This window comes from Fringilla coelebs (assembly GCF_963513975.1).
Source record: "Fringilla coelebs genome assembly, chromosome: 13".
Classification (NCBI taxonomy): domain Eukaryota; kingdom Metazoa; phylum Chordata; class Aves; order Passeriformes; family Fringillidae; genus Fringilla; species Fringilla coelebs.
Genome location: NC_140039.1, coordinates 13407061 through 13430175, shown reverse-complemented (window position 1 = coordinate 13430175; position 23115 = coordinate 13407061). Strand labels below are relative to the sequence as shown.

At 64.6% G+C, this 23115-nt stretch overlaps 7 protein-coding genes across 9 annotated transcripts; 2 read left to right on the top strand and 5 right to left on the bottom strand.

The window, feature by feature from the left end:
- Positions 1–491: 491 nt before the first annotated feature.
- Positions 492–5782, bottom strand: IL17RC (interleukin 17 receptor C; the record flags this gene model as incomplete). The annotated part of the gene is made up of 19 exons (XM_084214559.1): positions 492–1122; positions 1575–1613; positions 1690–1785; positions 1918–1975; positions 2083–2151; positions 2260–2372; positions 2482–2527; positions 2611–2661; positions 2749–2933; positions 3036–3090; positions 3245–3307; positions 3500–3639; positions 3798–3842; positions 3909–4020; positions 4203–4576; positions 4661–4682; positions 4756–5054; positions 5386–5563; positions 5717–5782. 19 exons carry the CDS (start codon positions 5780–5782, stop codon positions 515–517), a joined length of 2619 nt encoding a protein of 872 aa, XP_084070685.1. The 3' UTR covers positions 492–514.
- On the bottom strand, positions 5333–9703 carry IL17RE (interleukin 17 receptor E). The gene is made up of 16 exons (XM_084214664.1): positions 9588–9703; positions 9492–9507; positions 8868–9023; positions 8665–8771; positions 8467–8590; positions 8256–8395; positions 8106–8174; positions 7934–8000; positions 7654–7841; positions 7468–7515; positions 7307–7352; positions 7041–7189; positions 6901–6969; positions 6772–6823; positions 6595–6696; positions 5333–6416 (listed from the first exon to the last, which is right to left on the bottom strand). The coding sequence occupies exons 1-16, from the start codon at positions 9693–9695 to the stop codon at positions 5809–5811; spliced, it is 2049 nt and encodes a 682-aa protein (XP_084070790.1). The 5' UTR covers positions 9696–9703; the 3' UTR covers positions 5333–5808.
- Positions 9704–9825: 122 nt separating this feature from the next.
- Positions 9826–10967, bottom strand: JAGN1 (jagunal homolog 1). 2 transcript variants are annotated; one of them, XM_084214697.1, is made up of 3 exons: positions 10905–10967; positions 10608–10705; positions 9826–10528 (listed from the first exon to the last, which is right to left on the bottom strand). In XM_084214697.1, the coding sequence occupies exons 2-3, from the start codon at positions 10694–10696 to the stop codon at positions 10066–10068; spliced, it is 552 nt and encodes a 183-aa protein (XP_084070823.1). In that variant the 5' UTR covers positions 10697–10705; positions 10905–10967; the 3' UTR covers positions 9826–10065. The 2 variants fall into 2 exon arrangements, with proteins under 2 accessions (XP_084070823.1, XP_084070822.1); XM_084214696.1 differs by lacking the exon at positions 10905–10967 and having other exon boundaries at positions 10608–10850.
- On the top strand, positions 10929–12948 carry RPUSD3 (RNA pseudouridine synthase D3). 2 transcript variants are annotated; one of them, XM_084214691.1, is made up of 9 exons: positions 10975–11083; positions 11488–11555; positions 11632–11676; positions 11753–11849; positions 11938–12045; positions 12114–12198; positions 12268–12394; positions 12477–12616; positions 12697–12948. In XM_084214691.1, the coding sequence occupies exons 1-9, from the start codon at positions 11007–11009 to the stop codon at positions 12865–12867; spliced, it is 918 nt and encodes a 305-aa protein (XP_084070817.1). In that variant the 5' UTR covers positions 10975–11006; the 3' UTR covers positions 12868–12948. The 2 variants fall into 2 exon arrangements, with proteins under 2 accessions (XP_084070818.1, XP_084070817.1); XM_084214692.1 differs by lacking the exons at positions 11632–11676; positions 11753–11849 and having other exon boundaries at positions 10929–11083; positions 11914–12045.
- Positions 12949–14209: 1261 nt separating this feature from the next.
- Positions 14210–17743, bottom strand: LOC311158883 (tubulin monoglycylase TTLL3-like; the record flags this gene model as incomplete). The annotated part of the gene is given in 13 exon segments (XM_084214558.1): positions 14210–14268; positions 14271–14752; positions 14830–15076; positions 15154–15302; positions 15379–15547; positions 15801–15908; positions 16006–16120; positions 16188–16316; positions 16437–16748; positions 16873–17145; positions 17149–17172; positions 17176–17260; positions 17658–17743. Coding segments are annotated over 13 exon segments (2238 nt in total).
- Positions 17744–17805: 62 nt separating this feature from the next.
- ARPC4 (actin related protein 2/3 complex subunit 4) lies at positions 17806–19800 on the bottom strand. Its single transcript, XM_084214698.1, has 6 exons — positions 19669–19800; positions 19369–19487; positions 18927–19038; positions 18759–18854; positions 18449–18619; positions 17806–18020 (listed from the first exon to the last, which is right to left on the bottom strand). Exons 1-6 carry the CDS (start codon positions 19669–19671, stop codon positions 18015–18017), a joined length of 507 nt encoding a protein of 168 aa, XP_084070824.1. The 5' UTR covers positions 19672–19800; the 3' UTR covers positions 17806–18014.
- A 263-nt stretch (positions 19801–20063) lies between these two features.
- On the top strand, positions 20064–22953 carry TADA3 (transcriptional adaptor 3). The gene is made up of 8 exons (XM_084214676.1): positions 20064–20556; positions 20681–20931; positions 21101–21206; positions 21358–21499; positions 21651–21754; positions 21851–21960; positions 22084–22269; positions 22346–22953. Exons 1-8 carry the CDS (start codon positions 20350–20352, stop codon positions 22536–22538), a joined length of 1299 nt encoding a protein of 432 aa, XP_084070802.1. The 5' UTR covers positions 20064–20349; the 3' UTR covers positions 22539–22953.
- The last annotated feature ends 162 nt before the right edge of the window (positions 22954–23115 follow it).

Below are 23115 nucleotides of genomic sequence, written 5' to 3'. Positions count from 1 at the left end.
GGGCTGCAGTTGGTGACCCCGCACGCAGCAGGACCGGCACGGCACGGCACGGCACGGCACGGCACCACACCGGTCCTCGCCTGGCCTGGGCGGGATCCTCTAAACATCCACCCCCCCAGCCAAACCAGGCGCCTTCACCTTCACCCCCTCCACTCAAGCTGGTCCAGTTCCCTCTCACTGTACCCAAATTTGCCCAGTTCTCCCTCATCTCACCCTAAACTGGTCCAGTTTGTTCTCACACTTTCCCACAAACTGTCCTAGTTGCCAATGAGCTGGTCCAGTTCCCCATCACCACTCCAAACTGGTTCAGTTCCCCATCCGCCCCCCAACCAAAAAACCTCCTTCCCCTTCACGCCCCAAACAGGCCAGCCCCCTTCCTGTCCCCACCCCCCTGTACCCACCCATCATACCTCTCCATGCCATCCGAGTCCACCCCATCGCCCCTCCCCAACCCATCCCAGTCCCTGCTGGACTCAGAGCTGGACTCACACTCAGCAAAAGCACTGTCATCCCTTTATTCTCCTACCGCTCGCTGCAGAGCCTCGGCCACCGCCGCCACGTATGGCTCTAGACACCGGCCCCTCTGCCGAGCTGGGCCTGCCAGCGCCTGCAAGAACCGCTCCACCTCGCTGGGCAGTGCGAAGGCAGGGGCTGCCCGCAGGGCCGGGGGCACTGCCGGCACCAAGGCCTCCAGCCGGGCCACCATGTAGCGCCCACGGGCCACCGCCAACACTGGCATGGCGCAGGACAGAGCCGCCGCAAACACCTCGCAGGGTGCCACAGTGGGGACATCATCAGGGTCAGGGTTGTGCCGGGGCCCAAGGCTGCTTTCAGCGGCCCCGGACTCTGGCACAACCCTGGCCCCGGCGTCCCACTGCTGTGCAGCAGCTACGGCTGCCGGAGAGAGGAGGAGGATGATGGTGTCACTGTCACGCAGTGCCCGGTGGTGCTGGGCGTGCAGCCAGGGCAGTGGCCCCAAAGCTGCTACCCCGCTGCCACCTCCCGGTGCTGCCACCACCGTCAGCCCCAGTGAGTGCAGAGCTGCCATCAAGGCACACGCTGCCCGCTCCGCCACCGGCTCTGCCGCATGCACCAGCAGGGCCCGCCGGCCTTGCAGCGGACCTGAGGGGGAGATCATCAGTGCCTGAATCCCTCTAGGCACCCTGTACCCAGCTTGTGGTGGGAGCCATGCTGGGAAGCACCCACGATGGGGGAAGAGTGTCCCCTGCCTCTGTCAGCCAAGCCCTGCAGCACCCCCTGTACCCAAGCTAAAGAACGGCCACGACGGGACGCAGCTGAGGCCACCACTGACATGAGTCCCCCAATCCCCTTGCCAAACCCTTTACCTACCCTAAGGGACAGACATGGTGGGAAGCAGGTTGCAATCCGTCCCCTCCCACCCCCCAGAGGGTTCTCACCCTCTTCTCTGTTTCCCTACACCCCTACCTACCCTATCAGGCAGGCAAACATGAACTAATCTGGGTGGGGGACGCCCTCACTCCCTCCTCTGACCCCTCTGGGATAGGCATAGACTGCCCACCCCACCCGAGGCCCCAGGCTCAACCCACACTCACCATTGGAGCCACAGCCAGCCCTCAGGGATTTCAGCCATCCTGCAGGGAGGAAAGGCAGTGAGGTCCCAGGAAGAGTCCCAGGCCAGGCACAGCCCCCAGAAAGTGCACCACTCACCTTTCATGTCCTCCTTCTTCATCAAGAGCAGCAGTAGGAGACAGGCAGCTCCCAGTAGCACCCCCATCCACACCAGTGCCCAGTGGGTACGCAGGTCTGCAGGGCAGAATCTGCATCCACCAAGGGCCCACGGCACCCAACAAAGATCTCCAGTAGCTCCACAAGGAGGTTTCCTCCCTCAGCCCTCCATTATCCCTCCTCTCCCCCACCGTGGCTGTCAACACTCACACTTGTGCAGGGGACAGGCCCAGAGCACAACCCCAGTTCCGTTCAATGGGTGCCACAGCTGTGGGGGACACAGGGACATGTCAGACACTGCCCAGTCCCTGCCCACTGCCCACTGCCCACTGCCCACTGCCCACTGCCCACTGCCCACTGCCCACTGCCACTGACCTGCTGGCACTGCCCCACTGCCACATCCTGCTGCAGATCCTGCTCCAGCAGGCCAGGGTGCCCTGCTCCCTGCAACAACACAGCAGGTCAGACAGCAGTGCCACCACTGCTGGACACAGGGGTCCCTGTGCCACCAGTGCCACTGCTGCCAGGACATGGGTGTCCCTTCCTCTTTACCCTGCTGGTGAAGCTGGCAAGGGGTGTGCAGGCACCCCGCTCCACGGCACACAGTGAGGCATTCCCCCCACGCTCCAGCAGCAGGAGGTCATCGGGGCGGCCGGGCAGCGCTCCTAGGAATGTGCCAGTGGGCTGGGTAGGTGGCGAGGGGAGGCCAAGGAGGGGTCCCTCCCCAGCTGCACACACAGGCTGCCACTACCCTCCCACCCCAGCAGTACTCACGGTCCCGCAGGCACTGGGTCAGCCGGACCTGCCCACCGCTCCACACCTGCCCCAGAGAGTGGATTAATAGTGCTTGGGGGTGATGTGGGACTGCCCATGGGGCAGCTGTGGGGCAGAGTGGTGTGCTACCTGCACGCAGAGGTTGGGGTGTGGCCGCAGCCCTCCAAACTCCTGGGGTCCCTGTGAGTGTAAGGGATGCTCTGTAACTGTCACCACCATCCTACCCAAAGCTCCCAGTGCCCCACAGAGCCACACAGAGCCACTCACCTTCCCCCTGGCAGGCTGCTGCAGGCCAGGGAGGGGTTGGCAGGGCCCAGAGGGCACTGGTTGCCAGCAGGGCATCAGCTCAGCCAGGAGGTCACAGGGGGCTGAGAGGGAGCAGGTCAGCACCTGCCCCTCGATGTGCAGGACCAGCCGGCTCTGCGCCCACAGTCGCTCCCAGGCCTCAGCATCTGCAGCAGCACCAGGAGAGAAGTGTCACTCCATGTGGTGTCCCCTCAAGTCCCCCTGTGTCCCAGCCCCCTAAAGCCCAGCCAGCCTCAGAGTGAAGGTACCATGAGAGAAGGGGCACAGGGTGGCCCGAAGTGGGTCCTGGGTTTCCGGCCAGACCTGGGAGTGGGGAGAAAGACAAGAAAAGCATTCATGCTGTGACCATGACCTGGCTGGCTCCCTTGGGATGCCAGAGGGAGATATATGGAGCTTGGAGCCCCTCTTTAGTAGCCATTTATCCTGCCATCCCTGCAGTGCCCAGTCAGATGCCTACCTGCAGGCAGAGGCAGGGCAGCACCTCATCGGCGGGCAGGATATAGTTCATGGGACTGCTCTGCTACCAGCAACCACATGTGGGTCACCCCATGGCAAATTGCCACCAGCAGGGTCACCCAGGGGCATCTGCTCCCAGGGGACCCTCTCCCAGCTCACTGCCTATAACACACACACGGCTTCTCGGGAATGGGGAGGAGGGCAGCAAGTGGAGAACAGACAGGGTAGGGGGTCAGGGAATGGGGTGCATACTCACCATGGTCACCACACGCCCCGGTCCACTGGTGCCATGGCTATGGTTATAGTAGAGCCGGAGTGTGTAGCTGTGCCCTACTGCAGCCCCCTCCACCTCCACAACCACCTCCTTCTGCCCCGCGGAGACCCGCAGCCTGGGCACTGTGTGAGAGGCAGCTCAGGTCACCCAGCTCCCGGCACTGCCCGCCCAGCACCATGGCATGGGGCACAGCACCCCCAGGGTCACTCTTGCCCCTGGTGTGCACTGCCCGGCTCTCCCCAGGGGATGCAAACCGAGGCGGGGTGACACCAGCACCTACCTTGGCACTGGGGGACAGCAGCCTGTGCTGCGGGCCACGAACAATCTGTGGGGACAATGAATCAGTGGGCAGAGGGGCTGGGGCCACTGCAGGGGACCTGCCGGGGCTTACCTGGCACCCGCTGCTGCTGGCTCAGCCTCTGCCGTCCCCGTGAGTTCATGTATGCTTGGATGTGGAGTTCCGAGCCCAGCGGTGCCTCGAAGCACCGGAAGATCACCCAACCCTGGGCAGGAAAACCACCACCCCACTGCGGTGAGGCACCAGCACCGCCAGCACGCACCTCCCTGGGGCACACGAACGGGACCCCCATGCCACAGAGGTGCACCGATGCCAGCACCCAGATCCCCAGTGGCCAGGGACTGACAGTGTAGGAACACTGATCCCCGGTGCCCCACATCTACGTACCACGGTTCGGCCGCGCAGCGCGAGGCCCAAGGGTGCCCAGACCTCCACGGCCACGCAGCGGAATGAGGCATACGTGTGCCCAGAGAGCAGCAGCAGCCCAGTAACGTTGGGCTGGGACGGTGCGGTCCCAGCCGCTGGTGACCACGGTCCCCCATCACCGCTGTCCTCTGTCCCAGAGGTGCCCGGCTGCACGGAGAGGCGGGACTCGCCGGCCGCGCTGCTGGCAGGTGGCAAGGCCAGGCGCACGCGTGCCTCCAGGCAGGGCGCACAGGCCGTGGGCTCGGTGCAGCGCAGTGCCGGCTCCAGCCGCAGACGAGCCAGGGCCAGCTCGTGCCGGGGCCCCGGGGGCTCTGTCCCGCACAGCACATCGGCGTCTGGGGGGACAGAAGGGGCAGCGTGGGGGTGGGGTCCCCATGCCCTGGGTGGGGTGGGGGCTATGGCGTGGTGATGGCACTTACCCAAGAGGCGGCAGGTGAGGCCCTGGGGGAGGCAGGGGTGAGGCCGCTGGTGCTGCCAGGTGCCCGATGCCTGCGCGCTGGTGACACCAACCCACCTGGGAGCAGGCCAGGCTGTCGCGGGGGTCCCCACGGCCACCCGTCGACCCCACCACCAGCACCAGCAGGAGATGCCCCAGTGCGCGCATGGTGGGGCCGGGGCACCCCGAGGCCCCGGCCCCACGCCGGCTACTCCCCAGGAGCCCCTCTCCTGGCTCCACGGGCCCCACCGCCGCCGACGGCTCCTGCTTCCTGCTCTGATCCCGGACACCCGGCTCCTTGCGTGGCGTCAGCAACCGCCCTGGGGTGGGGCCTCCTGCTCCCGCACCGACCTCGGAGGGCTCCGTGTCCCGCCACCCTTGGGGAGGGCTTGGGGCCCCACAGAGACGAGCTGGCTCCATGACATGGGCACGGTGCCAGGCTGGCCCCAGGCAGCCGCAGCGGCTGTGGGATATGGTGTGGCAGCCGTGCCGGTACAGGCTGTGCCCAGCCGGGTGCGTCCTCTTGCCCCTCCGTGCTGCAGAGCACTGGGCAGCTCCCAGTCCTCCAGGGCAGCAACAAATCTCCCCCGGTACACCAGAGAGTCAACAGGGCAGGGTGAAATGACATCTTTATTGCTTCCACCCCAGACCAAGTCCTGCTGGCGATGTCGAGGCAAAGAGCCGGGCCGCGCTGTGCCCAGCACCCACCCCTCCAGCCACCTGTGCGTGGGCAGGGCAGGGAGCCTCCCCATCTCTCAGCTTCTTCCTGCACCACCCCAACTCCTCGCTTGGCTGTGGCGTCCAAAGGGGCTTCTATGGGCTCTCCTCTGGAGCAGGTCCCTGTGTGGGAATAAAGCTGGCCCCGCTCGGGACAGCATCTCCGCTCCTGGCCACAGATGACAGCTGGATGCTCACTCCGGCCCCAGCAGCACACTCCAGGGCTGAGGCCAGTCCTGCTTGGACCCCCGCAGCCCTTCCCGGGGGACGCATAGGTGTCCCTCCTGCTGCTGCAGTGGGCATATTCTCATCTGAGTCCTACCTTTTCCTGGCAGAACCCCTGCCCTCCCCGGGGGGTTGCACCCAGCCCTGCACCCCCTGCAGCCATGCCCAGCTCAGGCCCATCCTGGGCACTCAGGTGCCAGAAGCTGCCCCGGGGGGCCGGGGCGGAGGGCTGCCCTCCCTAGCCCCCACCTCCAGCCCCCGGTGCAGCAGGCCCCCTGCCCTGCCCCAGCGGCAGTGGCGAGGGGCCGGGGGGCTGCCCCGCAGGGCCCCCAGCAGACCGGGCAGCTGTCGGGGTAGGCGGTAGGTGGGCAGGGGCCGAAGGGGTCGGGGGACATCGCGGGGGCTGCAGAGCCGGCTGAAGTATGCCAGGACCCACCCGCCGCCGCGGCCCGCCGCCCCCAGCTCCCCATGCAGGCAGGCCATGGCTGCCCCAAAAATGTCATGGGCATCCCCGGGCGTCCCGTCGGCCATCCCGACCTGCCACCGATGAAAGAGCCGGGCACTGCCCCGGCTCCAGAGGAGGAGGACGGTGCCACGCTGGCGGCCCACGCGGCTCCGCTGGGCGTAGAGCCAGGGCAGGGCACCTGCCTGACCCAAGCCACCTGCTTCCCACAGGTCCAGGCGCACATCGCAGCCCAGCCCCGTGCGCAGCCGCTCGGCCAGGGCACACACCAGCCCCAGGTGCTCCTCTGAGTCTGGCGAGTACAGCAGCAGCACGGGGCGCCTGCCAGGGACACCTGCAGGGTGGAGGGGACAGCAGTGACAGCTCAGCTCCATGTCCTACTGGCAACCCCTGGGATCCAACAGCATCTGCCATCCACCACCCTGGGACCCCCTGCAGCACAGGAACTGGCACCCTCTTGCACTCCAGCCCCTCTTGCCGTCCCTCCTGCAGCCCCTTTGGGTGCTCCTCACCATCATTTGGCCTCCAGGTACCACGGCAGTTGAGGAGCAGCACAGTCACCACCAGTCCCAGTGCCAGCACCAGCCCCAGCAGCCCAAAGTGCCTGCGGGAGACTGGGAGAGGGGCAGTAAAGAGGCTGTCTGCCCATTTCCACTGCCCTCTGAGTCCCCTCCAGGACCCTCTCTCACCATCAGGACAGAGCAGCTGCTTCCGAGCAAAATGCACGTCCGAGCGCCACACCTGGGGAAAGGGCTGGGTAAGAGGGGGACCATGTTGGGTCCCCCATAGCACAGATGACTGCACAAAGGTCACCTTACCAGGACACAGCTGCCCAGGACCTGCACTGGCAACAGCAGCGCCAACTCCCCTGGAGCAGAGCCCTCTGGCTGCAAAGTACAAGGGCAGGGTCAGTGCGGGTCTGTCCCCACCACATCCCCCCCCGCCCTGCAGCACTCACCTGTGTGACAGTGTAGAGTGGGGCCTCGGGTTCACACTGCCCACCCCGGTGCTGGCACAGGGCTGCGCTGAAGGCTGCAGGGATGCGGGAGGTGAGGTGCAGGTGCAGCTGGAGCCCCCAGACACTCACTGAGACATTCCAGGCAGTCTCTGCAGCCACCAGAGAGAAAGGGGAGGTTGCAGGATGTCCAACAGGGTGAGGGGTGCGAGGGACCCTAGAGCAGGGCTGTGCTTAGCCTAGGGCTGCCTCCCACCCATAGGACTCACCTGGCTGGTGGGGACACTCCACATGGCTGCTGTTCTTGTAGGAGAACTGAGGGGAGGTAGGATCAGCAAAGGGCAGGATGAGCTGCCCTCACCCACCACAGCCCCCCAGCCCCTTCCAAGATGGTGCCCACCCATCCACACACCCACCCACAGGGGCTTACTCGGAAGCAGAGCTGGGGGTGCACATCCACCTTGTCCAGTACATACACCTGGAACAAATGGAGAGGGTGTCACAGCTACCACCTCTGAGCCACCCACTGCTCTATAGAGACCCTGAGATCCAGTGGATGGCCCAGCGAGTGACATGGTCCCACATCCTGTGACGCCTCAAGATCAGGAGCCCTCACCTGTTCATCCTCACTGGCTGTGGAATTGGGGATGTCGTGACAGGGTGCAGCCTCATCTGCTGCCTCCCTCCAGCAGAGGGTGGCCTGTGGGTGCAGGGGGCAGCTGGCACTCAGCACCATTGCCATCTGGTCCTTGCTGCTGGTGCTGTAGTCATGGAAGTGCACCGAGGACCACAGCTCGGGGCCATCTGTGGGGCACCACATCAGTGGCGTGGGGAGACATGCAGGAGACTCATCCCTGGAGACTCAGCTCCCCTCCCCACAGGCAGCAGGCACTCACAGGCATCTGGCCGGTCACGGAAGGGGCAGTGTTTGCTGCGTGGGCTGTCGTGGTGGGAGTAGGAGGCCTGGGGCAGCAGAGCATGATGGTCAGAGCAGGATACGCCCCATCCCCCCTCCCCCTTCATACAAGGGCAAAGGGGCTCTGATGGCTGTAGGGGAGGGCAACCCACCTCAATGCACAGGCAAGGCACCAGGAACTCATATGGCAGTGAGATGTGGTGGCCTCCTGGCACCAGCACCTGCAACATGGAGGGAGCATCAGCTGGCAGGGATTGTGTCCCCCAGTCTGGGACGGTGGTGTCGGGGGGCAGAGCCATTACCTGCTGGTGGAAGGGCTGGGGTAGCTCCTCACACTCCAGGGCCAGCTGGTGGCACAGCCGCACCATGAGGGGGGGACCCGCGGGCACCCACACCTCAATGGCCCGCACCTCAGGGACCCAAGCATGGGTAAAGACAGGCCCTGCAGAGCAGGCAGGGGGTCAGCTGGTACCGGCGTCCCCCCAGGACACCTCCCAACCCCTTCAGTCTCACCGGGTGGCTCAGCGGTGACCATATGGCTGCAGCTTAGGGCCAAGCCTCGATCTGGGATGGTGCGAAGGGAGACGAGGACTTGCCGCCCGCTCTCTGCCGGGAAGCAGTCGAACTGCACCTGCCACTGCGGGGAGCGGGGGGTCAGTGCGGGGTCTCCGGGCTTTGGTGCGCCCCGCTCCACTCCCACCGCAGACTCACCGCTGAGCTGTCCAACACCCGGCGCCGCTGCCAAACCTGCAGCCAGCCAGTCCGATTGGACCCCAGCTCCAGGAAGGTGAGGTGCAGTCCCCGGACACCGCCGAGTTCTGCGAGAAACCGGCGTGGGGTGCCGACATGGGTGGGGGGACTGGCTGTGTGTCTCCTGCCGCAGGGATGCCCGGCCCCGCCACCCCCGCGCGTACCTGAAGCGGGGAGGGCCAGGCGCACCCGCAGGCAGGGCTGGCAGGGCTGCGCGGGCAGGCACAGCCGGGCACGGCTCAGCGACAGGGCGGGCGGCTCCAGCGGCGGCCCGGGGCGCGAAGGGCGGCGGCAGCGAGGGCGGCTCAGCGTCCTGTCGGCTGCAGGGGGAGAGCAGACCGGGGGCGGCCGTGCGCCGGGGGTCCGGCAGGCAGCAGGAGCCCCGGGGACTGGGAGTGCTTGGAAGGGGAGAGCCCCGGGGAGTGCCGGGGAGGTGTAGTCGGAAGGGAGGTGCCCCGGGGATCGAGAGTCCTGACAAACCGAGAGTCTCGGTGATTCGGAAGCGGGAATCTTTGGGGGTCGGGAGTGCTCGGAAACAAGGAGTCCCGGAGATCCGGAGTATTTGGAAGCGGGGAGCTCCAGGAGCCAGGAAGTTTCGGGGATCGGGAGTCCTCGGAAGCGGGGAGCCCGGTGCCCCGGAAACCTGGAGCGCCCCGCCCCCGCCCCCCCATCCTCCAGGACCCAGTAGCCGCGGGCAGGGGAAGCCCCACCATCCCGCCGCACCCCGGAGCCGGTATCGCCGGGCAGGAGCAGCCCCGCGCTGACAGCCCTGCCCCGCCGCTACTCACCGGCGGCCCGGCACTCCTGCAAGCAAAGAGACGGGGGTGAGCGCGGCGCCGCCCGCCCCCCACCTTCCCCCGCCACTTCCCTTCCCCGGCGCTCACGAAGTTGGCGGAGACACGGAGGCGGGTCACGGCGGCCCCGGTCCCGGACGGTAGCAGCAGCAGTAGCAGCAGCGCGGCGGCAGCGGCGAGCAGCACCGGGCGCCCCATGGCCGAGCGCCGCCGCTCCCCGCCCCGCCCCGGGCCGGCCCCGCCGCATTCCTCCACCGGCACGTGCGGCCCCGCCGGCCCCCCCACCCCGCCAGGCGGCGCTTCCTGCGGCGCAGACACGCGTGGGAGAGCGGACGGTGCTTTATTTCCATAGAGCAACGCGCGGAGAAAGGGGCACGCACCCCAGGGACCCTCCACGGCCCCGGCCCTCGGGGGTCTCCCCCTTGCATGCGAGCCCGGGGCCGTGGTGTGGCTCAGACATCCACCCCGTGGTCCCCGAGGATCCCCCACCCACCGGAGCTGCGCCAGCGCTGCCCCACAGGACTGATCTGCAGAGCTTCAGCACCTCACGGAGCCCACCCATCCCCACTCATTTCTTCTTCTTCTCCTGCGTGCTAGTGAACCAGGAGTCCAGCAGCTTCTTGCTATAGTAGAGTTGCCAGCCATGCACCTGCGCGGCCACCACCACCACCAGGTACATGACAGAGACGGCCGAGAAGCCGAAGATGAAGCGGTAAGCTTTGCCGTGGCGGTACAGCTGCTGTGCCATGGGGAACATCTCCATGGCCCCATAGATGAGGGGAGCTATGGAGAAGAGGCCGGTGCTGATCATGGAGAGTACCAGGTAGCTGATGTTGTTGCGGGGGAAGGACAGGAGGCCCAGGAGGGAGGGCAGGATGCTGAGCAGGTAGGGATACTCCCACTGGTAGGGCATTGCCACCTGGTCGTGGGGCAGCAGCTTGAGGTGCCCCACGACCATCTGGGCCAGGAGCAGCAGCCAGAGGACCACATGCGTGTAGATCAGCTTCTTGATCTCCGACTTGAGCGTCACGCTGAGGAGAGAGTATGGGGCCATCAGGGCCTTGCTGGGGTCGTGTGTCCGCCCGGGATCCCGGGAAAGGGGACACCTACCTCATCTGGTAGTGCGAGGCCACGCGCTCCCGGTGCTGGAAATCGCTGCCGTCGGTGCCGGCGGCGCGGGGACCCCCGCGGGAGGCCATGGCGCTGTCCTGGGGAGACACAGCGTCAGGCGGGACCGCCCTCCCTGCCCGCCTACCCAGCGCAGCCCCGGCACAAGCCCCCCGGTTCTCCCTCCCACAGCGACAGCCCCAGGGCTCCCTCCCTGTGACCGCCCTGCTCTCCGGGACATCCCCGCGGTGATTCCCCCGGGGGTGACACCCCCGGCCCGCCGCTCCCCGCCCGCCGCACCTGCGGGCGGGACCCTCTGCCCGCGCTTCCGCTGCTCTATGGCCGCGGCCGCCGGCTCCGGATGCCGGGGGCACCGCTCGGCGCAGGCGCGGCGCTGCCGCCATGGCGGGCACCGGGAGCGTCGCCGCCGCCGCCGCGCGCGGGCTGGCGCGCCCGGGACCGGGAGCGCGCGCCGCGGGGTCAGCGGGGCGCGGGGGGCAGGGGTGGATACAGGGGGTGCGTTCATGTGCGGGGTGCGGGGGTACAGAGGAGCATGTGTACGCACGTGGGTACACGCCCACGGGTGTGCTGGCACCTGGAGATGCGCACGCGTGGGGGCTGGTGGGAGCCCATGGGGGACGCGCACGCGTGGGTACAGAGCGGTTATGAATTGGGGTTATGGGGGGGTTGTGGCATTGGGGACGTACCTGTGGGGTTGCAGATGTGCGAGCACAGAGGGGCCGGGGAAGCATGAGAGTGCGGAGACACGTGGAAAGGAGGGCGGACAGTGGTGGGTGAGATTTATGGACCCGTAGAGTGGGGTGCAGGGTAGGTGCTGAGGGAAGTCCCACCTGTGTCCCCCTGCCCACTCCATCCCCTGCAGGTGGAGGCGGCTGCTGGGCCCCAAGGAGACACTGAAGCTGTTGGAGGGCTCTGTGGTGCACCGGGAAGGTACCTGCGACAGGGGAGAATGGGGGCAAGGGACACAGTGAGGGAGGTACATCCTGACCAGGCTTCCCCTCACTAGGAGCCCTGCTGGCACTGAGCAAGCCCCCTGGCCTCCCCATTCTGGGTGAGTACAGGACAGCAGGGGTGGGGGTGTCTGCATGGGGGGCTCAGCAGGTGCTGACCTGCCAGCATCTCTGCAGGACGTCCTGGGGACCTGAGCCTGGACACACTGCTTCCGTCACTGAGACGACGCCTGGGCCTCACTGCTGAGCTCCACGTGGTGAAGGCTCCTGCGAGGTGTGGTAGGAGGGTTCAGGCTGGAGGTTCTGGGGTGAAGCTGGGGCTGCCTTTCCCCCTCCAGGTCTCAAGCAGCCATATCCCACAGGGAGTATTCTGGCCTTGTCCTCCTGTCCAGCTGCTACCACACCACTAAGAAGCTCCAACAGTTCTTCACCAGTGCTCGTTGGAAAGGCCAGTACCCTGCCACATATCGGTGAGTCCTTGGGACCCTGCCATGCTGGCATGGGGGTCCTGTCCCCTTCTCACCACCTTACCCTGCAGTGCCATCACCGTGGGTGTCCCAGCAGAGGTGGAGGGTGAAATCTCCACGGGACTGTGCTGGCAGCAGCAGGGGGACAGAGCCACGGTAAGGGGGTCCCTGTGGGCTGGGGGCATGGGAGATACCCCAGGGAGTGCTGAGGGCTGTGCTGTGCAGGTGGTGCCAGTCCCAGCCCCAGGACGCCGCAGCCTGGCCAGGAAGGATGTGAAGAGCACCCTGACACGCTACCGGGTGCTGAGTGCCATGGGGGGCTGTGCCCTCCTCCAGCTCCAGCCCAGGACGGGTGAGTGGCCCCCCAACACCTCTGCCACCCCAGGCACACTTCCTGACCCCTGCAATCTCACCTTCTCCCTGTTCCTCCCCAGCCTTCCCAGAACAACTCCAGGTGCACCTGACGCTGCTGCTGTGCCCGGCCCTGGGTGACCATAAGCACTCCTCCCGCGTGGGCAGGGTGCTGGGAGTGCCCTTCTTTCTGACCCCTGATTCTGTCCCGACCCGCACACAGGTCTGTGGTCAGGCTGGATCTGGGTGGGGCATTCAGCACAGCCCTCAGTGATCCCACTGAGCTGCCCACTCACATTGCAGGTACTGGACGAGGAGTTGCTGTCCCGGCTGGGGCTTTCTCCACGGCAGCTCCATCACCTTCCACTCCACATCCACCTGCAGGAGCTAGTGCTGCCCGAGGGCCCCCTCTGTGCCCCCCCACCACCCTACTTCCTGCACACTCTGCGCTGTCTGGGGCTGCCTGAGCAGTAGGAGCCCTAGTGCTGCAGGGGGACACCCGCTCCACCCTTCTGCTCTCTGTCACCCCATTAAAATCCCCCCCTGTTTTCTGGGTGGCCCAGCACTCAGTTCTTTTCTTGGCACACAGAGGATGCATTTCTCCTGGCTGTCCCTCTGGGGGCACCAGCCCTGGCACCACTCCCTGCCTGCCCTGGTTCCAAGTGCAGCAGTGTCATCACCCAGCGCAGCTCTGCTTGGCAGGGGTGACCATAGGCAGGAGCAGAGGCAGCTTTTCCTGCCTGCTCTCTGCCCTGGCAGCCCCAGTTCCCACCCACAGCTCCATCCCAGGGGCAGTCCTACCCCTCCCCACAACTCTCACACACAGAAGGTCTGAGACAGACTCTTTACAGAATCATTTTAAAGCGTGGGAGGAGCTGGGTACCACGACACAGCAGTGGGATCTCTTTAGGCTCAGAGGCAGCCAGTGTTGGCTCAGCAAGGACAGGCAAGGTGCTGTCCACTCCTGGGGCTGTCTCAGTGTCCCAAGTCTTCTGCTTCCCATTGGGAGCTGCTGTGTCCTTCTGCTCCAGGCACGGGGTCCTGGTGCTCTGTGCAGCCAGAGGTTGTTGCAGAAGCTTGGCAGGAGGGAAGGAGCTTGCAGAACCTTGGGTTAGCCAGGGGTTTCTGGGGATTCCCCGGGGTGGTGGCATCGGCACCCAATCCAGGGGACAGCCATTCATCCGGGGCTGCTCAGGCGGGTGACGAAGCCGTGGCAGCCCCTGGCTGCCAGCAGAGGAGGCCCGAGGCTTTGGTGGTGCTGGGCGGTCAGAGCTGGTGGAAGGGCAGTGGCTCTGTTGCTCCAGAGGAGGCAGCTTCTTTGTTGCTGTTCTGGGCTGGGTCCCCTGGGTGATTCTGCCTCCTGGGGACACAGAGCACTTGGAGGCACTGGGCACCATGGTAGGAGATCCATGCTGTGCTTTCTGGTGCACCTTGGTGGTTCTGCCCCCTGGGGACATGGAGCACTTGGAGACACTGGGCACCATGGTAGGAGATCGATGCCGTGCTCTCCAGGGCACCTGGGCGGTTCTGCCCCCTGGGGACAGGGAGAGCTTGGAGGCACTATGCAGAGAGGTGGAGAAATGACGCTGTGCTCGCTTGCGGATATGGGTGGCTCTGGCCCTTGGGGACGCAGGGAGCTTGCGGGCACTGGGCGCAGTGGTGGAGAAATGACGCTGCGCTCGCTTGGGTACACGGCCGGCTCTGGCCCTTGGGGACGCAGGGTCCTGGAGAGTATTGGCTGTGGTGGGGGGCTGGTCCTGGGCTTGCTCTTGTGCTGACTCGAGGCTCTTCAGGGAACAGCCTTTGACCAGCAGCTTCACACGTCCTGACGGAAGCTTGGGCACAGCTGCCTGCAGGGAGACAGCAGGTAGTAGGGGGCTCAGGGTGTCTGGAGGGTGTGTGGCCCCCATCCTCCCAGCCTACCTCCTTGTAGATGAGCTCAAACGCTCCAATGGAACAGGTGGGGTTCTTCTTGCGGTCAATCACGAGGCACAGCGTGTCCCGCTGGACATTGGCACAGAGCTGTCGGGTCACTGCCGAGGAGGGGCTCATGGTGGGGCAGGAGTTGATCTCCAGCAGCCAGGGCTGGAGGTCCTCCCCAACAACAAAGTCGGCCCCATAGAGCTCGAAGTTGCCCTTGCGGAAGCGCACCCGGTCCCGGGCGCTGCGCAGAGTGTTCAGGATCGCTGCCTTCATGCCGGGCACCAGCACCTTGTGCCAAGCATCCTCCTGCCCCAGCTGTGCCAGGTATTCCTGGAACTGCTTGCTTGACCAGATCTTGTCTGGGGGCACACGGGGGTCCAGGTCTGGTGACGTCTTGTACCACTTCTGGACGGAGACGTTGCAGAGGTGCCTGGCACTGGGGCAGAGAGAGTGGGGCGGGGTCAGGGGGTGCCAGGGTGCCGGGGTGTGGGGAGCCAGGGTGGGGGCACTCACCGCTCCAGGTGATGCAGGGAGAAGGGCCGGGAGCAGAAGCGCAGGTAGCAGTCTTGGTAGAACCAGACGGTCAGTGGCTTCCAGTCAGTCACAACAAACCATTGCCGGATGTCAAATTTGGTGCCAAAAATGGTCAGCATCCGCTCCACGTACTTCTGCACCACCCATCTGCCCACCTGAACCGAGGGTGCTGTGTAGCTCCATGCCAGCTGCAGCATCTCCTCCAGCCGCGTCATGCAGATGATGCCTGGGAAACAGGCATCATAGTGGGACCCCCTCCTAAATGGGGAGCTTCTGTGTGCTCCCCACTTCCCCCAGCCTTACCCCTGCCTTGGGATTCAGCACCAGGCTTGAGGATCCAGACGTTGAGCTTGCCCTCCATGTCAAGCTGGGGCAGCTTCTCTGCCAGGCTCCGCAGCAGGTTCTTGCACTGCTTCCGCTGCTGCCTGGTCAGCACCAGCCCTGCCCCCTCACTGTGGTGGGGAAAGGGGGCCTCAGCAGCTGCCCCGTCATGGTGCCCCCTGTCCCCCCATCCCAGTCAGCACTCACTGTGCCACACGGTAGTATTGCTGCAGGAAGTTGTCCCAGTCAATGCATGTCCTGCAGGGGGACGGGGTGTTCCTGTCGATGTCCTCATGCTGCAGAATGCCCAGGTGCTGCTTACAGACCTCCAGGGCTTCCTCCACCAGCTCAGGGTACAGGGGGGAGCCTGGCTGTGCTGTGGAGTGCTTGGCGTGAGAGATGTGACTCCTATGCCAGCTTTGGGGACAGAGCCTCCCTGTAGGATGGGTGGCCTTGGGTGCATGGGGATGGGGCTGGGAGCAGAGCACCCAAGAGCTGGGCTAGTAAGAGGGAGTGGGGGATCCCAGGCCACAGCCATGAGCAGAGGCTGTGCCTCCAAGCTGAGCCATCAGTTGTCCCTAACTCTGTACTCTCTGCCATCATCTCCAGGCCCAGCTCCATGTACTCACCTTCCCCCTTGGCAGAGTCTGAGACCTGCTCAGTCCTCACTGGCTTATCCCCAGCCTCCTCCAGGGCCAGCTTGAGCAGACTGCGTGCTGCTGTCAGGCGAAAATCCTCTGCAAGAGGGAGGCATCATCCCCAGCCAGTCCTGCACAGGACATTGGAGCAGTGGGAGCACAAGGAGGGACAGGAGGGCAACAGCCTTCAGCTCACCAATGAAAGCTTCTCGATCATCTCTGGTCCCCAGCCGGTAGCACCGAGGGAAGAAGGTGTTGGGGTCAGCTTGCTCAATCCAGGGCAGGTTTTGTAGGCTGAGGCACAGCCCTTCCTGTTTAGAGGAGGTTTTCAGTTCCTACTGGACCCCATCCTCCTCCCCAAGGGCTCCAGCCTCCCACCTTGGTGGTGAACGCATCCACCCGGGCATAGTGGTTCAGCACGCTGTCGTCCTGCATCAGCTCACGGTCAACGGACTCAAGGAAGTTGGTCCAGATGAAGTTTGGCAACTGGTCCCGTGCCAGGTAGGACTGGCGGAGAGAGGAAGCCAGGGTGGGACACAGAGCCCCCATCCCACCCTCGTGCCCTGTCCAAGGCTGTGCCCTTGCCTGGGGCAGTGGCAGAGCTCAGCCCCAGCCCTCTCTGCTAACCATGAGGTCATGGATGCCGTTGGGGTCCTCATCACACTGCTCTTCCTCCTTCTCAGCAGGTAGCCATGGGTAGTGCAGTGGGTCTGTGGTCCCCGGATGAGGCTGTGCCCCACCAGGTGGGTTCAGCAGCACCTCCCTCTGCCTAGCACTACCATGTCTTGGCCCTGTCTGCTGCCGCTGCTTGTTTTGGTCACCACAGTGCTGCTCCTGCTGCCTGCCCGTGCGGGACACCTTCCTCTCCACCCAGCCCCGGGCTCGCAGCAGGCGGCGGATGATGGGGTAGGGGCCCTGTACCATGAAGATCTTCTTCTCCTGTGCAGAGACCAGTGGGCTCAGCCTGCCCCAGTCCTTGTTCCTCTGGCTCAGCTCTCCTGAGCCAGAAATGCAATAAATGCAAGCAGGTGGCATTTGAGGGGTGTGAAATCAGGTCCCTCACCTTAATGGCCATCTCCACGTGCAGCTTGGCCTTCTTGATCTGCTCAAGGTTAAGCAAGCGCTGGCAGCAAACCTGGTGGCTGGTGGCTGCTGAATGCCCTATGAGGACAGCCCTGTCTGAGCCCACGGTCCCCACATCCCCAGTCCTACAGGGCTGGCACAGAGAGGTAGAAAGCACTGACCTGCCTGCTTCTGACGTGACCTTTGGGCCCTTGAAAGGGTAATCTCCGACCTGCTGAGCCTTGTGCCACCATCCCAGCTGCAGTGCACAGTCTCAGGATACCCCACTATACCGTTGTCTTCAGCTTCCTGGGCCATGAGGTGGCTGAAGTGTACCCTGTTCAAGTATTGTCCCTCTTTGAGGGGCTGCGTGCCTGCAGTGCTGCTCTCTGGGTCACATTGTCCCATGGCAGCCTGAGGAGAGCTGTGGGTGGCTCTTCCTCCTCTGTGCCAAGCAGCTTGGCTTATTCCCCTGTCCTGCTGGGGACTTAAGTCAAGAGTCCAGCAGAGGACATGGCCTCTGAACCCCAGTACCACTGATGTTAGAATGCAGGATATGGCTCCCCCATCACTACCACCACTGTGATGTCACAGCCCCAGCTCCAGCCATCACGATGGCTCCACTCCACACAAGGGGGGACATAAACAGCCCCCTACGTCCACAGCCAGCCATCCCCCACGCAAACCTCACACCCTGCACAAAATCCTTTTGTGCCCCACAACCCAAGCCCCTTGCTGCCTCCAGGCCAACTTCAAGTCCTTTCATACTCTCCTGACACCCCCCACGGTCCCTCACACACCATCAGGGCTGACCCCACTGTTTGCTGTTGCTGTACTGTGCCCTTCCAGTTCCATTCCTGCTCCCATTCCATGCCCTCCCCCCATCCCCCGGTGTGGCCCAGAGCGGCGGGAGGGAGGAGACTGAGGCGGTGGGTACAGCAAACAAGACCGTTTAAAAAACAAGACGAGACAGGGGCAGCGGCCGGGGCCGCGCTGCCGCAAGCAGGGGCTGCTCCCGCCCAGCCCAGAGAGAGGCGGGCAGGGCCCGGCCCCGCCCAGCGGTCCTCGAGAAACGGGAGCAGGCACAGGCACAGTGCCCGGTGGGCACAAGCACAGGGGAGCCACGGGGTCCTGCACCACGGCCTAAAACTGGAGAGAAAACACACGGCTGTTAGTCCCTGCTTGCAGCGCTCTGAGAACCCTCACCGCCCGCCTGGCACCTGGCATGGAGGCTGAGGGTGGCCACTGCTCACAGAGATCTGTGCTCAGCTTCTCCTGCTGCCTCCCCAGACAATGCACATCCATCTCAACACCCACCAAAAGGGTCCCATCCCCTAAGGCTGCTGCTGCTGCCACTGAGCAAGCTCTGGTGGTGTCAAAAGCTGGCACTTCATGAGCAAAGGGGATACAAGTGCCTTTGTCTTCCTTTCTTCCCGGTCCCCAAGAGGTTCCTTGGGCAGGGTGTCACCCTGTCCTCACTAATGGGACTGGGGGGCTCTGGGCACAAGGGCCACATGGGCTTTGACCCCATCCCACTGCCAAAATCAGAGACCCCTCCTCCCATTTCAGAGTCTCACATTCTTAAGGAACTCCTCCGCCACGATGCGGGCCCTCGCATTGACAGAGAGTTTCATCTCGCTGATTTCCTTGTCAATCTCCTCCATGAAGTGGATGACAAAGTCCACCAGCTTGTGCTTGTACATCTGCTCCGTGTGGAAGTTTGTGATCAAGAAGCTGATATCATAACCCTGCACAAGAGAGAAGCACCCTAGGGTTTAGCACCCAAACCACTGGCGATGCAAGCTCACATCCCAGTTCTGCACTGGACACCGTCCCAGTGCCAGGAGCAGAGCCAGGAGTTGCTTTGTCCCCTCCCTGTCACCTCACCTCCACAGGCTTCCTGCGCAGAATAAAGAAGTTCTCAGCCCTCATCATCATAAAGCGCATGAATTTGTGGCACAAGATCTTCTCGATCTCGTCAGCCTGGAGAGAGAAAAGGGAAGTGAGGCTTCCCCACAGGCTGAGCTGCCAGCCCCCTGCCCGAACCCCCCTCACCTGCTTCACGGCGATGCTGACGCGCACAGAGTTAATGGAGCCCTCGATGAGCACCTTCTCCTTCTCGTTCCTGCTGATGATCACCGGCTGTAACAGCAGCTCTTTGCTGCTCCTGCGAACAGAGAGAGAGCAGGAGTGACTCAGAAGGAAGCATTTAACGTGGAAAACAGAGAAGGGGAGCCGCAGGGATCACTGGCATGTGGGGGCTTTGCTACAGGATGCTCCCGTGTCCCTAAGATGTTCCTCCTCAGGGCAGACATCCCCTCGGTCCCAAGCTAGATCCCCTTCCTCCTCCGCGCAGCTGCCCGGCTCCCTGCCGGCACCGGCCGTGTGCCTAAGGCCTGGGCGTGCCGTTCCGCACGGCAGGAACGGGCCAGCGACCCCCAGAGCGGGCAACCAGGGCTCCGCAGGGCTCTCTTGCTGTTCCCTCCCGCCCCCGTACCTGACTTCCACCTCGGGCTTGTTGTGCCGCTCCACCACCTGCGAGGAGAAGTTCTCCAGGCACAACGCGGCCTGCAGCGTAGCGCGCACCGCGTTCAGGTACGGGCGCAGCGTGGCAGTCTGCGGGGACACGGCGGCGACGTCAGACCCCCGACCGGAGCCCCGAGTCGGGTCTTTACCCCTGCCCCTGCCCCAGCCCCCGACCAGCAGCCCGCAGCTCCGCTCACTCCGCCGGCCCCGGTTCCGACCCTCCCCAGCCCCCCCGCTGCCACCGCCCCTCACGGGGCGCCCCCCACCCTACCATGGTGGCAGCGGAGCTCCGGTCCGGCCAGGCGGAAGTGGCTGATCACCTCTTCCGGGATGCGCGGCACCTCCCACTGCGGCGGGAGGGAGGGGGGGCGGCGGGAGGCTCCCGCCCTGCGGCCTGGCCCCCCCGCGGCACGGAGCCGGGTGGCGGCGGCGAGACTTCGCGCGGCTCCCCCCGCGCCGTGCCACGCTTGGTACGGGCCTGTCAGCGCTTCCATATTAGGGAAGAGAGATGGAGGGTGGGCTGGGCCAATGAGCGGCGGCGCGGGGCGCGGTGCGGCCAATGGGCAGCGAGGGGCGGGGCGCCCGCGGGGCCGGAAGGGGCGCCCGGCCCAGACCCGGCCCCGCGGCCTCCGCTGCGCCCCGGGGCCGCCCCCGCCTCGTCCCCGCAGCCCCCCGGTGATCTCCCTCCGCTTCCCCTCGGTGATTCCCCCCACCGGGTTCCTCGGCGCCTCGGTGATCCCCCCGCCTTATTCCCTCAGCGCCCTGGTGATTCTCCCCACGTTCCTCTCAGCGCCCCGGTGATCCCCTACCCCCGGTTCCACAGAGCCCCGATGCCCCCCGACCCTCCGTAGCCCCTCACTACACTCCATTCTCTCCCGCCTTCCCCCGTCCCCGGCTCCCCCGTGTTCCCGTCGGTCTCCCAGAGCCCACTCGGTGCCCGGTCCCCACCGCCATGAGCGAGCTGAAGGACTGCCCGCTGCAGTTCCATGACTTCAAGTCGGTAGACCACGTGAAAGTGTGCCCCCGCTACACGGCCGTGCTGGCCCGCTCGGAGGACGATGGCATCGGCATCGAGGAGCTGGACACGCTGCAGCTGGAGCTGGAGACGCTGCTGTCCTCTGCCAGCCGCCGCCTTCGCGTCCTGGAGGCTGAGACACAGGTGCCGGGGCCGCGTTGGGTCAGGGACGGACTCTCTGTCTGGCTCCTTCCCACCGAGGAGCTGCCTCTGGTCTGCCCCTGCCCAGCGCTGGGCACTGGACCTGAGGGACACAACTTTCTTCCAGATCCTGACAGACTGGCAGGATAAGAAGGGCGATCGGCGGTTCCTGAAGCTGAGCAAGGACCACGATGTAGGCACATCTGTAAAACATGGGAAGCCCAAGAAACAGAAGCTGGAGGGCAAAGGGGGCCATGGGACTGGGCCTGGGCCCGGCCGGCCCAAGTCTAAGAACCTGCAGCCCAAGATCCAGGAATATGAGTTCCAGGATGATCCCATTGATGTGCCCCGCATCCCCAAAAATGATGCTCCAAACAGGTGTGTGGGTATTGGGAGGCATTGGGATCATCTTTCTCCTTCCTTGGAGCACATGGCACAAGGGCTGCCTCTAGCCTGAGAGAAGAGGGGCCACAGGGGGAAAGGGGACATGTGTTATCTCCCACGTGCTGCCCTGAAGCTTCCTCTCACAGTTCATCCATTCTTGCAGGTTCTGGGCATCGGTGGAGCCGTACTGTGCCGATCTCACCAATGAGGAGGTCAGAGTCCTGGAGGAGCTGCTCAAGCCACCGGAGGATGAGGCTGAGCATTACAAGGTGAAAAGCTCCTAAGCCCCTTCCTCTGCCCTCTCTCCTCATCCCCTCTGGCACCTCAATGACTGTTTCTGCCTGGGATGCTGCCGTGGCACTGGTGAGTTGGGAGGCAAGGCAGAGGCTGCAGGAGCTGTGCTGAGCCTTGCTCTTGCAGATTCCACCGCTGGGGAAGCATTACTCCCAGCGCTGGGCACAAGAGGACCTGCTGGAGGAGCAGAAGGATGGAGCCCGGGCTGCAGCTGCTGCCGACAAGAAGAAAGGTGTCCTGGGGCCGCTGACTGAGCTGGACACTAAAGGTGCCCCAATCCCACCCCTGCCTTTGCCCAGAGGAGCTGGGAGTGCTTGTGCCCAGTGGAGCCAAGCCCAAGAAAGGCTGAGGTTGCCCTGCCCCTCTGCTCATCTCTCTATCTTTGGGATTGCTTTTTCCTCTCTCCTGCTTCCTCCCAGATGTTGATGCTCTCCTGAAGAAGTCAGAAGCACAGCACGAGCAGCCAGAGGATGGGTGTCCCTTTGGTCCACTGACACAGCGTCTCCTGCAGGCCCTTGTGGAGGTGAGGAGCTCCAGTGGTGCCATGGTGGCCTGGCACTGTAGGGCATTGCTGCCAAAACGTAGCACTGTAACCCTTCCCTTGTGCTCCCTGTGCTAGGAGAACATCATCTCCCCTGTTGAGGACTCCCCCATCCCTGAGATCACTGGCAAGGACTCAGGAGCTGATGGTGCTGGCACATCTCCCCGCAGCCAGAACAAGCCCTTCAGGTAAGCAGCTGGGGCGGGCCCAGAGCTCAGCACTGCCCCTGGGTGCACCGAGCACGCTGCTGGCTCCCTGCCACCGGGAACAAAGGGTGTGTGGTGGGCAGCAGCCACTCTCCACCCTGGCAGTGTCCCCCACACCAAGTCACTGGAGGGGCGGATCAAGGAGGAGCTGGTGGCCCAGGGCCTGCTGGAGTCAGAGGACCGTCCAGCTGAGGACTCGGAGGACGAGGTGCTGGCTGAGTTACGCAAGAGGCAGGCAGAGCTGAAGGCACTCAGCGCACACAACCGCACCAAGAAGCACGAACTGCTGAGGTGAGAGCCAGCGGGCTGGGATGGGTGCAGGGAGGGGGCTGCCTGGCAGGGCCTGACGCCCCGCTGTGCCCTCCAGGCTGGCCAAGGAGGAGCTGCACCGACAGGAGCTGCGGCAGCGTGTCCGCATGGCTGACAACGAGGTGATGGATGCATTCCGCAAGATCATGGCTGCCCGGCAGAAGAAGCGCACGCCCACCAAAAAGGAGAAGGACCAGGCCTGGAAGACCCTGAAGGAGCGGGAGAGCATCCTCAAGCTGCTGGATGGGTAGCAGGGACCAAGGACCCCCCCACTCTGTGTGGACCTCATCCGCAGGGGGCTGCCCTGCCTGAGCCCTGCCACCACCGGACAGAACTGGCACAGCCTCCCCCACACCTTGAGTCTGCTCAGCCTCCCTACTCGGATGAAGGAGCCCAGCTGCTGTCCCCTCCCTGTGTAGGGCTGTCACTGACCCATGCTGGGCACCCCGTGGAGTTGTGGAGGTCCCTCCCTTGAACACCCCCACCCCGGCTGGTGGCTTCCACTCCCATGTCCCCCCTGCACTGTCCTGTTACTCGGGTGACATCGGCCAGGTCACAGCAGGGGCCAGATGCGATGGTTCAATTCCCACGGTCCCCTGTTCCTCTCTGTGATGCCGGGCGGGGGGAGATCCCAGCCCCACGGGTGGACTGGGGGGACTGGGGAGGGCAAGCAGCTGGAGGGGTGAGGGCCTGGTGGGTGCGTGTCCGAACTCTCCATGTACCGGTGGTTTCTGTTGCCACGAGCACCGGCAATAAAGGCAGCCGTGTGCAGGTGATGGTCTGGTGACATTGGGGGACAACCCTGCCTGGCTGTGGGTGGGGGGTCCT

Bases quoted from the DNA above. Each gene is read 5' to 3' on its own strand.
- IL17RE (XM_084214664.1), bottom strand. From the start codon at position 9,695: ATGGGGCGCCCGGTGCTGCTCGCCGCTGCCGCCGCGCTGCTGCTACTG. The intron at 8,772-8,867 runs GTACGCGCGGGG...GGTTTCTCGCAG, and splicing joins CCTGGCCCTCCCCGCTTCAG to AACTCGGCGGTGTCCGGGGA. The intron at 6,970-7,040 runs GTGAGTGCTGCA...TGTACTTTGCAG, and splicing joins CACTCTACACTGTCACACAG to CCAGAGGGCTCTGCTCCAGG.
- JAGN1 (XM_084214697.1), bottom strand. From the start codon at position 10,696: ATGGCCTCCCGCGGGGGTCCCCGCGCCGCCGGCACCGACGGCAGCGAT. The intron at 10,529-10,607 runs GTAGGTGTCCCC...CTCTCTCCTCAG, and splicing joins GCCTCGCACTACCAGATGAG to CGTGACGCTCAAGTCGGAGA.
- RPUSD3 (XM_084214691.1), top strand. From the start codon at position 11,007: ATGGCGGGCACCGGGAGCGTCGCCGCCGCCGCCGCGCGCGGGCTGGCG. The intron at 11,084-11,487 runs GTCAGCGGGGCG...CATCCCCTGCAG, and splicing joins CCGGGAGCGCGCGCCGCGGG to GTGGAGGCGGCTGCTGGGCC. The intron at 12,199-12,267 runs GTAAGGGGGTCC...TGTGCTGTGCAG, and splicing joins AGCAGGGGGACAGAGCCACG to GTGGTGCCAGTCCCAGCCCC.
- ARPC4 (XM_084214698.1), bottom strand. The intron at 19,039-19,368 runs GTACGGGGGCGG...CTCTGTTCGCAG, and splicing joins AAGCCCGAGGTGGAAGTCAG to GAGCAGCAAAGAGCTGCTGT. The intron at 18,620-18,758 runs GTGAGGTGACAG...TCTCTTGTGCAG, and splicing joins TGCGCAGGAAGCCTGTGGAG to GGTTATGATATCAGCTTCTT.
- TADA3 (XM_084214676.1), top strand. From the start codon at position 20,350: ATGAGCGAGCTGAAGGACTGCCCGCTGCAGTTCCATGACTTCAAGTCG. The intron at 20,932-21,100 runs GTGTGTGGGTAT...CCATTCTTGCAG, and splicing joins AAAAATGATGCTCCAAACAG to GTTCTGGGCATCGGTGGAGC. The intron at 21,755-21,850 runs GTGAGGAGCTCC...TCCCTGTGCTAG, and splicing joins TCCTGCAGGCCCTTGTGGAG to GAGAACATCATCTCCCCTGT.